At 52.0% G+C, this 12,637-nt stretch overlaps 1 protein-coding gene across 2 annotated transcripts in view; it reads right to left on the reverse strand.

The window, feature by feature from the left end:
* Positions 1-1,362: 1,362 nt before the first annotated feature.
* The window catches only part of PDCD6IP (programmed cell death 6 interacting protein), a 29,751-nt gene continuing 18,476 nt past the window's right edge, over positions 1,363-12,637 (reverse strand). For both annotated transcript variants that reach the window (XM_074199334.1, XM_074199335.1), the window contains exons 9-18: positions 11,968-12,091; positions 10,292-10,469; positions 8,059-8,170; positions 7,172-7,341; positions 5,274-5,522; positions 4,548-4,682; positions 3,993-4,087; positions 2,563-2,686; positions 2,081-2,280; positions 1,363-1,936 (exon numbers count right to left, since the gene is read on the reverse strand). In XM_074199334.1, the coding sequence (XP_074055435.1) occupies positions 1,762-1,936; positions 2,081-2,280; positions 2,563-2,686; positions 3,993-4,087; positions 4,548-4,682; positions 5,274-5,522; positions 7,172-7,341; positions 8,059-8,170; positions 10,292-10,469; positions 11,968-12,091 (1,562 nt within the window). In that variant the 3' untranslated portion in view covers positions 1,363-1,761. The remainder of the gene's footprint in view (positions 1,937-2,080; positions 2,281-2,562; positions 2,687-3,992; positions 4,088-4,547; positions 4,683-5,273; positions 5,523-7,171; positions 7,342-8,058; positions 8,171-10,291; positions 10,470-11,967; positions 12,092-12,637) is intronic.

Genomic DNA, 12,637 nt, shown 5'->3' on the forward strand with positions numbered 1-12,637 from the left:
AAAAACCCTCCCCCCCCAAAAAAATCACAAGTCAATACTGGAGAGAGTTGGGCCATCAGTCCATCAATGAAGATTACCTCTTCCTAGGTGGTTTTTAAGAAACCCCTTTCTTTTCTCCTTTTCAAGTGAATTTCTAGTTATCCTTCTAAAACATTCTTGGGTAGATGGACTAATGCTGTCAAGTCCTTTTCCATAGCGGTCCCTCACTTGAACTATGACTCTCTAACATAAGAAAACAAACTAGGGAAAGAATTTGGAAGAGTCCCATTGGACATTCCAGTGATGTCCACCGTGGTACTCCCATTCCTTAGTCAGTCACATCCCACTCTGCTGATGCCAAAGCACAGGTAACCTCAAGAGGATTTCTGTATCCCATACAATCCAAGGCTACTGACAGTGATAACAGCATTTTCCCACATTTCCCAGTTAGTCAATATAAACAATCTCTCTGACCAAAAAATACTAAGTACACTTGTGGGCTTTCCAGGAAAATCTGTTCTGCAAAGAGGGATGAGCGGGGACAGTAGGTGGCGCAGTGGATAAAGCACCAGCCCTGGAGTCAGGAGTACGTGGGTTCAAATCCGGTCTCAGACACTTAATAATTACCTAGCTGTGTGGCCTTGGGCAAGCCACTTAACCCCATTTGCCTTGCAAAAAAAAAAAAAAAAAAAGAGGGATTAGCATAAAGTACTTTCCCCGAATCAAGTGAACCAGGGGCATTTGTCCCTGGAAGGACCTCCTTCCTCACCTACAACACTTCCTCTTCCTGCCAGGTCCTACTTTAAGGAGTGCAAAGTGGGCTTTTTTCCTACCAGGAGTGCTCCTGGACCCAGATGCCCAATGGCTAGAGGCAGGAGGCCAGAGGTAGACCTGCTTCCCAAGCTCCCTGCACCCTCACTTGACTCATCTCCTAGGAGGGAGAACAACGAAATTCCTCCTAAAGAAAGAAAAATGAAATAACTGGGTGTTTAATAGTAATTACTTTGTATTGAAAAGTCCTGTCCAAAAAGGGATTCGGGGTTTCCAATGAGTCATAGAAAACTCCAAATGAAAAAAAGGAGCTAAGCAAAGGTCTTTTGATCAAAATCCTAATTTTTCTTCTACACAAAAACAATTCCTTCTAGGATTTGGGGGCCAGTACCTAACCTGTCTGCTTCTCCCTGGGACCCTGCTGCCATGGCCCTCAAGACTTTTGAGAGCTCAATCTTCAATTCTAAAGCATCTCAAATAGCCCTGTAACACACACCCTACTTCTAGGAGGCCTGACCCCCAGCATGGTCAAGGTGGAACCCACAGAACAACAGCAGACCAAGACCAGGCATCACAGCATGAGGAGAATTAATGACAAAGCATAATAAAAACCCAGTTTAGTCATTTATTTTTTTGAAGTTGTAAGATTTACAAGGTTTTGATTATTTCATAAAATAGCATATTGAAAACTAAATCAAAACTGCAACCCCAAAGGAGACCCCATATATCCCTAGTGAAAGTCATCCCACCCCCTCCTCTCCTCATTCACCCCCAGCCTCGAGAAGGAGGCTAAACCAGCTCCAGCTCCGCCTTCCTTTCTCACTCCGCCCCCCCACAAACTGCCAATCAGTTCTAGCCTCGATCCCTTGCAGCAGACCCCAGCAGGACAAAGCGACGGTGCCTCGAAGCACGGACAGGTCCCAAGGACTGCCTGGGACTCGGGGAGCTAATATGTTGAAGACTTATTGCGAGTTTTCCCCTAACCTTAAGCCGAGCTTCCTCTGCGCCGTTCTACTGCTGAGGGTAATGAGGCTGCTGGGGAGCCTGGGGGAACGGGTAGTGAGGCTGCTGAGGTCCCGGGTAGGGTGCTTGTCCGGGGTTCTGAGGGTACACGGGAGGATAAGGCAAGGTGTACTGGCCATACATGTAAGGGTTATAGCCCATAGGCATCGGCATCTGGCAATACCTAGAGAGGACAAAGGGTATCAGTGAGGTGCCGGTGAGCCCAAGAGGCTGAGGATGTTATTCACTGACCCCCACCCATCAGCTCCCATCAGAGGGAGCTCCACAGCAACTCCCAGTCGAGCACCAAGCACCCTGGGAGCATTACCCTGGGTATCCCGGATAGGTGGGGTACGGCGGTCCCTGGGCCTGAGATGGGGTCACACTGGGGGCTGTGCTGGAAGCAGGGACTCCAGGTGTAGGGGACGGAGTTGGAGCAGGGGTCCCGGACACAGTAGAAGCAGACGCAGTACGGCCGGCTGAAATCACTGGAGGCGGAGGGCGGGCAGGGGGCTGGGGTTTAGAAGGCTATAATAAATCACAAATCACTCATCAGTGAACACCCTAAAGATTAAACAGGAAAGAGTCCTTCCCCCTTACTCATGACCACCCAGGGAGAAAGGAACCAAGCCCTCGTTGGAGTCCTGGCCCTCTTTGGGCAGGTCATCTGGGGAAACCTATGGACCGCTCCTCAAAAATTATGTTTGGAAATGCACAAAACCAGAGGATTCCAGGGAAAATGGCTGCACCGAAATCCAGAGATCTGGCACCAAACCCAGGTTGACGGCCCTGGTAGAATCAGTCACTCACCAACATGGTCCTGGGTGCTGGCGTAGGAGGGGGTGCATTTCCCCCCGTCGGAGGAGAGGTTTGATAAGCAGGGGCGGGGAGAGATGGGGCACTGGGCTCCCGGGCGATGCTCTGCTGCAAATCCCTTTGAGAGAAGAAAAGAATCAGATGCTCGAAGGAGGAGAGGACCAGATGCTTGAACGACCCCCTGTGCCGCAGGTCTAAAATGCCCCAAAAGGAGAAATCTGGCACCTGGGTCTGGGGAGGGAGGCTGGCCTCTAAGGGCCAGTGTGGCCATGGCCTCAAGGAAGGCCTCCAGCCAATCAGTCATCCGCAGGCAGGGAATAGCCCAGGGGGTCCTGCCAAACCCCAGAGGGCTAAATGCAGCTCACCCTGACCTGAACAAAAAAGTGCAGTTGACGGACAGCCAAGCGACAGCCTGGAGGGCAATTTCAAAGGAGGGCACCCAGGAAGCCGAGGAGGAGCTGAGGCAGCGCCATGGGGCCAAGCCAAGATGGCAGCCCCAAGCTTTTGTAGGGCCACAGACCCCACCCAAAGAGATACCCTGGAAGAGCTGCAAACAAGTCAGTCTCTTCTGGGGTGAAATGGTGAAGGGGTACCCAGGCCTAGACTAGGCAAGAGAGCATGGAAGCAGAGGGAAGCTCCCAACCCCAAAATAGTCCAAGTCTGGGGAAAACTGGGGCCACATCAAAGAGGAAATGATAAAAGCGCACTAGAGGTCTCAATGGGTGGCGGCCAGCCTCAGGCAAAACAGTCCCAGAGCAGGGAGAAAAGCGGTTCCAGGTCTAGGCCGAGGAAGGGGCCAAAGGTCAAAGCAGGGGGTTAGAAAGAGGCGGGATATGAGGAGGGCTGCAATGTGAAAGGGAAAAAGACTCCTGGGAGGCAAAACCAAGGATGCAGGGGTCCTGCCAAGGTCTGACCATCAGAGCAGCTGGTTCTGCTACAGACTCACACTCGGCCCCAGGGCCATGTGGGGATCCAAAGGTAAGAGTGATGTGACACGCATGTGTGCCCACAACCCAAACAGACACATTACACACGCACACTACACCACATACACACAATACTGCACACATGTACACACTATATGCATGCAAACATGCCCCCACAACTACATGCCTGTGCCTACACCCATGCTGGCACACATACTTGTGCACTCACTTTACCCACACATGCGCACTACACTCACACTAAACATACAATACTACAGACACCCATGTGTCACACATGTGTGCATGCATGCTGCACATCCATGCTCACACCCACACATACACACACTATACCCACACTAAACACATGCTATACCAGCACACTACACATATGCACACATGACACATCCACACACTGCACACATACCATACTACACACACACACACACACACACACACACACACACACACACAAACTCCCCCTCCCACCAGGTCACATACTTGAGGAGCTCGTCCCTCTCCGTCTTCCGGGCAAACACGATGTCGCTGCATTTGTTCTGGAACTTGAGCAGGATCTCTGTCAGCTCATTATAAAACTAGGAGAGAGGGCAGGAAAGCCAGGTTCACAGTCACCCCCACAGTTCTGGACAGGGGAGCGGCCATGCTCTGGGTCCTGTGGGCAGCTCCTCTCCCCTGATCTTATGACATCTGGGGGCCAGGTGAGCTGGCCCAAGGTCACAGAAACCTGGGGGAGGGGGGTCCTGAGGCCATGCCAGTTGACACACAGCTCTACTCCGCCAGGATCCTCCATCCAAAGTCAGAGGTTCTCCAAGACCCCCTTCTCCAGAGAGGCCCCCACTCCCCCAGTACAAGGCAAGCCCCCTCTCATGGCCCCACTTTCCTACTCAGACAGGGCATCATGAGACCTCCCAGGGAACCTCTTGGTCTCCAGAAAGCAAAGCAGGAAGCCATGAGAAGGGGTTGGGAGGCTTTGACTGGGTAACCCAGGGTAGAGTGGGCCGTGGTCACAGTCTTGGGCAGTGTCCACCAAGCTACCTTTGTGCCTTCTTTCAAATTGGCAACAAGCTCCACGAAGTTGTCATAGGCGGCAGCCAGGTTCTTGAGGACCTCCTCTCGCAGATTGGCTTCGTTGTTGGACTGCTTCATCTTAGAGAATTCCTGGTGTGAAACCTTACCCAAAAAACACAGCAGATGCCATGGGTTTTTATCCAGGCGAGAGCTCTGAGGATGTCATGTGCAGACTGCCTCTTTGAGTCTCTGAGGCAGAGATTGCTGGAGCCCAGGCCCTAGTTGCCCAACAAGAGTGCTTGGAAGCCCCACCTCCAAGGAAGGCAGTGAGGCAGGTGTGTCTGGGGAGGAGCAGAACCCAGGCTCATGGCCCTTCACCACCCAGAGACACCCACTTCAGGTGAGTCTTCCCCAAAGCCATGCTGCCGGGTCTGACACAGGTGGGCCAAACACCATCAGCACCAGATAGCTGCCTCCAGATACACACAAAAAACCAGTTGTGTCCCTTTTATTCACTAACAGCCAGCTTCCGGGCCACACTGTTCGTACCAGGCCAATTCTCCCTGTTTTTACAAGTTAAAAAATGACTATCGTTGCAGAGCTTGGAGACACTGATGATGCAAACTGAGCCCAAGCTGGCACTGGCCCCTTGGTCTCCTTCAAGTTGTTCAGCCACCACCTTTCTTCGCCCCACTGGCCCACATCCCCTCCCATCCACTGGGCCCCTGCAGAAAGAGCCCTCGAGAAACCCACCTGAATACTTTTGAGCAGCTCTTCCTGCCTCTTCAGGGACTCCTGAACTTTGCTGCTGAGGCCCCCATAGATGCGGTCCAATTCCGTCACTGAAAGGGCCTCTTCATTTATAGCACCATCCTGCGCCAATGCCGACAGAAACTTGCTTCTCATGTCAAAGGTCACAGACTTCAGGTCGTTTTCCAAACGCTCTCGTTCCTTCTTCACTTCGTCCAGACTGGCCAGCAGAGATTTTAGCTCATTCACCACCTGAAAGAGATGGACCCCAGGTCACCTTCCCACAGGGCAGAGAGGCCAGGTGGGGGAAGGGAGGAGAGTAGTTTGACTCCTGTCATGGACTCCAAGGGTCCCACAGAAAAATGACCACTGGGGCATTCAACCAGTTTTAAGGGAAGGACGTTCCAGATCTCCTGCCAACAGAAAGGAGCGCACTTCTCTCTTCTCAGCCAAGTCTCCCCAGCTGTCCAGTGCCCTTGGAGAAGAGCCAAACAGGAGAAAATACCCCCAATTCTTTACACCTCATGAGGCACCTGTGCCCTCTGAGGAACCCCCTCCAGAGGAATTCATGACTTGCAGGAAGAATGACAGACCACACACACACACACACACCCATTACCAGTTTGAACAGGGCCAGAGCTCCCATCTTTGGCTTTTCTTTCTTTTATTTTTTTGCAAGGCAATGGGATTAAGTGACTTGCCCAAGGTCACACAGCTAGGTAATTATTAAGCATCTGAAGCCAGATTTGAACTCAGGTCCTGATTCCTATGCCAGTGTTCTACCCACTGCGCCACCTAACTGCCCCATTGGCTTTTCTTTCTAACTAACCCCCAGCCCTTGGCAAGGGGTCCAGTATACAGGAGGGCCATTGCACAGGCCCGGCCCTGCCGTAGGGTCAGGCAGCAGACTAGACACTACAGGACAACTTTTCCAGGAAAGCCACAACATTGTTCATGTCCCTGTGGTCTCTAATCCACCACACATCTGGTGGCAAGGCATGGGCCTTGCCCTGGCCCCGGGCCCACATGGCAGCTAGTGGAGTCAGCCAGGCTTTCTGGCCCCATATATCTCTGCTGTGGGTTCGTGGTCACACAGGCTCTGAGGTTCGTCATCTCCTGTAGGATCTAGTCTGCCACCTAACCCACCTGCAGGGCAGGGAACCCTTGCTAGGCCTGTGCTACGGCTCTTACCCATCATCAGGAGTACTGCTGAGAAGTCTCCAGGACACAAAAATGGGCAAGGACGGTCACTGCTCTTAAGCAGAGGGGCAACTGGGGGGAAGCTAGATAGTCATGGCCACCGACGGCTCAGACTGGTCCTTAGGAGCCTGCGAAATCCTATTTGTGACAAACTAAGCACTAACTACAGGTCTGACAATCAATGGAGATCACAAGGGAGGGTCCCCGGCATGATGGGGTGGAGAAGACCCTTCTTTCAGAGGAGGGAAGAGTGGCCACTGGGCATGATCACTGGCTCAAAGTTTCAGAGAAAGATAGAGAGGGGAAGGGATGAAGGGACAAGAATCATAGAGGAGGATGTGAAAGGAGGTGGGAATTCCAACCAGCTGGCTGGGGTCTAGTCCAGAGAGCCCAAGTGCAGCCAGAAAGCTGTCCCTCCTCCTTCTGTCAAAATCTAAGCTTCAGGATCCAATGATCCATAAGATTTCTGGTGGTGCCTTCAAGGCCACCTCAAGTTCAGCCAGGACACACAATGCTGTCCTGGACTGTTTAGCCAGTCACAGTACCCAAACCTCCTCTCCCCTATGTTCTTCCCTGGACAAAGTGTGTCCCCCACCCCACCCCCAAGCACTCTAGGACTCGCCTCCCTTCAAAGAGCCGGGGCATGTGAGGGCGGACCTGTCTCTGGGCACAGGGTCCTGCCCTAGGGGCAGCAGCCTCACCTCGCTGCCCTGCATCGTCTTGGCCGGGTTGGCCGAGGGGATGGCCGCATTCAGCTCAGGCTCAGGCTTACACAGCAGGGAGATGGTGTCCCGATGAGCTTGATAGCACTCTCGGACCTGTCCATCAGCCTGGACGGCCTTGTCCAGCACCGCCTGGAAGTTGGCTCCCTCTGAAGAGGAAGAAAGAGCGTGTTCCCAAAATCCTATGTCCTATGGTGGGTGCTCTGGCCTCCAGTCCCACAGGGACCTGGGGGCTTAGGAAGGGGGTCGGGCTCGACTGGGTTAACAGCTGATCTCAGCTGACTGCCAAATGGAGTTTTTAGTGAGGAGGTTGCTTGGCTCCTGGTCAGGGTCTCACTCTGGCCTGGCTGAACTAAGAAAACAGCTCATGACCTCCAGGGTAAACTCCAAACTAACCCTAACCCCAATCCCTGTGGAAAACATAACTCACCCCTAAAAAGCATCTTACCAAATCACCCACTGCTGAAATCTGCTCAGACTCAGACCCTCTGGTCCTTCCTGCCTTCCTGCACCACCCCCCTCCATTTGCATTTGCATTGCCACCCTCCTTATACCATGGACTTGAGGGGAGGAGAGCCTCCACCAGGCCAGGCAGGTACAAAGTCTCTGACCCATCCAACAGATTTGGACATAGCCTCCTCTCTCAAGATCCAAGACAGAGTGCAGGGTCAGCGTTCAGACCAATCTAAAACCCTCCATCTGTCACAGATAGCACTGGCACCCTCAGTTCCACAAGTACACAGCTGCTCTATCTGATTTTAAGGGGGCAACACCTTCCCAAAGCTCCCTAAGGTCATCAACCCTTGACAACCAAATAACCCCCCCCCCCGTTCTGACCCAATGTCACCAAATGGAATGGGGCTCACCTGTCCTCAGGGGCTTGTAGAGCTCAATGGATGGGGTTCTTTGCCAGCGCTCCTTGAATTTTGCTTTCAGCTCGTTATCAGTCGCTTCCTCTTCATTCAACAGTCTTAAGGACTGGATAGAAAACAAGAAATCTGACATGTTCTAGTCTATGAAAGAACCAGGCATCTTTCCATCTGAACCTGCAGCCCCCCTGGTTCCCTAAGAGAAAGCCGCTTTAGCTGACCAAATTCTGGAAGCAACCTTTCAGAAGGAAGGATAACCAAAAGAGGGGTGCCCCAGGAGCTGGTGAGACATGAGCCACCAGAGTTCAGTCCATGGCTCCAGCCGGTCCTCATCCCCTCTACCCCCTCCTCCATCTCCAGGGGCTCCCCTGCAGGATCCAGGACAGAAGGAAGGTCCCAATATCCTTCCCAGCCCCAGAAGCAGTGGCGGTGGTCAGGGTCAAGACGTTTCTCCTAACCTTAAAGCCCTCTCCTGTGGGTGCCTTGTGCTGTATCCCAAGGCCTCCCATTCCTCCTAGATGGATCCTAGGGTGCTGCCTTCCCCCCACCCCCAACCATGACTTCCTCAAGAGCTAGGCCCTGGGCACGACACCACTCTTAGCACCACAGTCCCAGCCTAGTGGGCTTCAGTAGATGCTTGCTGACCGAGCTTCCCAGAGGCCAGGGGACAGAATCATACTGCCAGGCCAAGAGCTTCTGGACTCCACATCTAATCCTCTTGCCCCTCTGCAGCCAAGTCCCCAAAACACAAGTCTCGTGGCCCATCTCAGGGACTTCTGCCAAAAAGCTGGGGCTCTTTCCAACCCCCGGAGTCCATTTCCTGAATTCCTCTCTCTCTCCTCTGACTTTCCTTTGTTCACCCAGTCTCCTCTTCTCAGGGGTCAAGACTCCCCATATTCTATCAGAAAAATTCATGTTCTCTGAGTCAAGGCTATGCCACTTTAGGGCTCTGATCATTCCAGTCAAGGCCCAGAAAAACCCAGACCTGAACTACGGCTTAAGGAAACAATTTCTGCCTAAGCCCAGGATCTTTTCCATCCCTGGAGTTCCAGGGATCACAAGATTTTGTGCCCCTCCACAGGGTGAGGCCTGCATATGGATTAGGGAGCACCTGTAATGGGAAGGGCTCTGGCCAAGGCCTAGCTGGCAGGATCACCCCAAAGGATGGGACAGGTTCAAGGGCTGGCCCAGTCCAAAAAGACATGCTGGACAAAAACATTTATAGCAGCAACTTATGTGGTTGCAAAGAATTGGGAATTGAGGGGATGCCCATTAATCAAGGAATGGTTTCACAAGGTGTGCTCTATAAATGTGATCGAACACTTGTTTAGAGGAAATCAAGAGCAGACAGATTTCAGGAAAACCTGGAAAGACATATGTGACCTACTGCTGAGGGAAGGGAGCAGATCTAGGAACACAGCATTTACACTAACAGCAATGCTGCACAACAATCAACCATGACGGACTTGGTTCCTCTCAGCAATTCTAAGTCCTGTGATAGAAAAGGCCAACCACATCCAGGGGAGGTCCTATGGAATCTGAATGCCAGGCCCTCCCAACCTGTCTCCATTTGCCCCTCCACTGACTGGTCACGTAGTTGGGTGGCTAAGTAGGGGCTCATGGCACTAAGACCCAGAAGGCTGATGCTGTTACTAGAAAGGTGAGGGGGTCAGATCTCATGGGATCAGAGAATCAGAGCTAGAAGATCCCAGAGAGGGTAAATGACAGTGCCATAAAGGCGGGATTGACATGATGCCAAAGGAGCTAAGGGAGCCTTGGGCTGCAGAGAGGACAGTGCTCATCCTCAGCCTCAGACCAGCCAGAGGGTGCAGAGGAGGGTAGCCAGGACGGTGAAGGCCTATGGGGCTAGGCCTATGACCTGGGGGAGGTTGGACATAATGGGGTGGGGGTGGGGGTGGTGAGACATTTCTGGGATAAGAAGGGGGACTTGTAAAACAGAGTCAGAAGAAGTAGGAGCTCCCTGTCCTTGGAGGGCTTCAAGCAAGGCCTGGGCCCAATGTGGGGAAGAGCTTATGAAGTGTGGGGGTGAGGCCCCCCTCTACCTGCAAGCCTGCAATTCCATGATCATGTCTGTGTTAGAGAGGAAAGGCTAAGTGACTTGTCCTCCTGGCTTCAGGTCCAGGATCCTTTAGACCTTCTCCCCCACCCACCCTCATTCCCTCATCCCAGAAGGTCTCAAGCACAATGTCTCAAGGTTTTCCCAACTCACCTCATCAAGAATTTCTCGATTTCTCTGCAGCAGTTCAGGAAGATCTTGGATCAACTGGTCAACTGTGTGGATCCCTCCCTGTTCAATCACAGAAGTTGATTTCCCCAAAATAGACTGGGGAACAGTATCCCCAGATATATCTTCTATTGCTGCAGGCAGATTGAGGGAAGCCAAGACCCTACAAGGAATTCAAAAATCACACACAATGTCAGGGTTTATCATGAGAACCCCATGTTCTTCATGTGAAATCATTCATGACAACACAAGTCTATTAAACCAAAAGCCCAGTTCTGACACAAGTTACCAAAGCCGGACTTCACACCTGCACACAAACACCACAGGATCCTCCAGGCTCAGTCAAGAATGCAGATGAACTCAGACAAGGACAGAGTAAAGAAGATTCAGAAAGGGAAGTAAAGTCAGAAAGCATTTATAGGTCAAATGCCCCAAGTCCACCTCCAAACTCTGCTGCTTCAGGAACACTGCCACCCCACTCCCCACACCACAAATCCAGGGCCCAGTACCCAGGACATCTCCTGCCAGTCCCAGTCACCCAGGGATAAACCCCAACTGCCTCTATTCAAGGTCAGGCGCACACACTCCATGCTAGAGCCAGGAGGTGTTTCTCATCAATCCCTCCTTTTTGGGGTCAGATCAGTCCAGTGAGCATCAATCAACACCAACCAACCAAAAGCAATTCAATGAAACCTAGAGCCTCTCTGTCTAGGAGGGTCCACAGGCCGAGCTCATAGATTGGCATGCTAGTAGGGAAGAGTCAACAGATATGGGAACAGGAAAAGAAAAGGAGGCTGAGGCGACCTGGGTCACAGACAGATGGAAACAAGAGATGAGGGAGCCCAAATGGCAAGCAGAATGACTGCTTAGCAAATGGGATATGTGGAGAAGGGAAGCCGATGGCAAAACTGCCAAGCTAGGAAACCAGATGGAAAAGACTAGGAAGAGAATGAGATCTGTCTAGGAGACTGAGCTTTACAAAGCCGGACATTTCCAAATAAATGACCAGGGGCAGCAGAAATGGTTTGAGAAGGAACTCAAGAAAGAAATCTGGGTCATCTATGGGGAGATGTCAGTTAAATCCACAGGAAAGACAAAGTAACCAAGCAAGAGAGCAGGGAGTCCAGGACTAAGCATTGGGAGGCATGACACAGATGATGAATCAGTGGGCAGAGTAGAAGGAGAAGAGTTGAGAAAGTACCCAGCAAGAAGAAGAGGTTCTGTCCATGGAGGACAAGAGGGAGAAAAATTGGGAAAAGGCCACAGAGGGACCATGGTCAATCCTAGGAGAGAGTGAAGGTGATAACTTTTTTTTTGGGGGGGGGGGGGACACACAAGTGTATAGGCAGCCAGGAAGTACCTAGGAAATGATGACAAGACAGATTAGACAGAGGGGGTGGAAGGGGTGAGGAAGAGATGGGCCAAGAAGGAATTCACCACAAAGCTCGTGGGAAGCCTACAGCCAAGAGAGCCTGAAAGGAGATGCCAGGCAGCAGGCTAGCTGCAGAATCAGAAGAGAATAGGCAGGGGCAGACCAGGTGCCTGGCTGCCCCCAGTGCCAGAGGGCCCTACGAGATTATGGGAAGAGAACTGAAGCATGAAGGGAGAGAGGGTGGAGTACACCAGCATGATCCCCTCAGAGCCAGTTAAATGGCACTCACCCATTGGCCAAGTTGGTGGATTCTCGCATTTGGGCAATTAATCTGTTCACCAAATCTGCTTTCCTCTGATTAGAGCAAGCCAGAGACTGCTGCACAGCCACCGGGACCATCTTCTCAAACAGGTCTGTAAGCAGAAGGCAGCATTTCAACAAGAGGGTCAGCAAGACCAAGCTTGGGTCTTCTTCTAAATCCGCCTGGGCCTGGGTGGCTAGCTCCCATGCTATGGGGTAAAGGCAGGCCCAGGAGGGTGAAGGAAAGTTGGCTGAGTGTGTTTACTGTGGCTCATCAGCCAAGGGAGATTTCTTTGGGGCCGGGGAAGGACACCCAGCACTAGTGATAGATGTGAACAGAGCCAGAGAATGCACTCCACAGTGCCATTCATCAAAGTGAGCTCTGGAGAGGGTGGGCCTCAGACCTTGAGGCTGCTCTGGTATGTAGAAGCGTCTCTGCATGTATGCATGGTTACGTGGGTACACCCTAGCAAAATCTCACCAGCCTAAGAAGCACAGTTACTACCTAGTTCCCTCACGCTACCCTGCCCACAGCTTTACCAAAGCCCAATGAGATCTTGTAGCTGGAGCCACTGAACTGAACACTTCACACACCCTCCTTTGCCACTTGTGTATAAAGTAATAGCTTTTGCCAAGACCACTTTCTAAAAATTAAAATA

This window comes from Macrotis lagotis, chromosome 8 (assembly GCF_037893015.1).
Source record: "Macrotis lagotis isolate mMagLag1 chromosome 8, bilby.v1.9.chrom.fasta, whole genome shotgun sequence".
Taxonomy (NCBI): domain Eukaryota; kingdom Metazoa; phylum Chordata; class Mammalia; order Peramelemorphia; family Peramelidae; genus Macrotis; species Macrotis lagotis.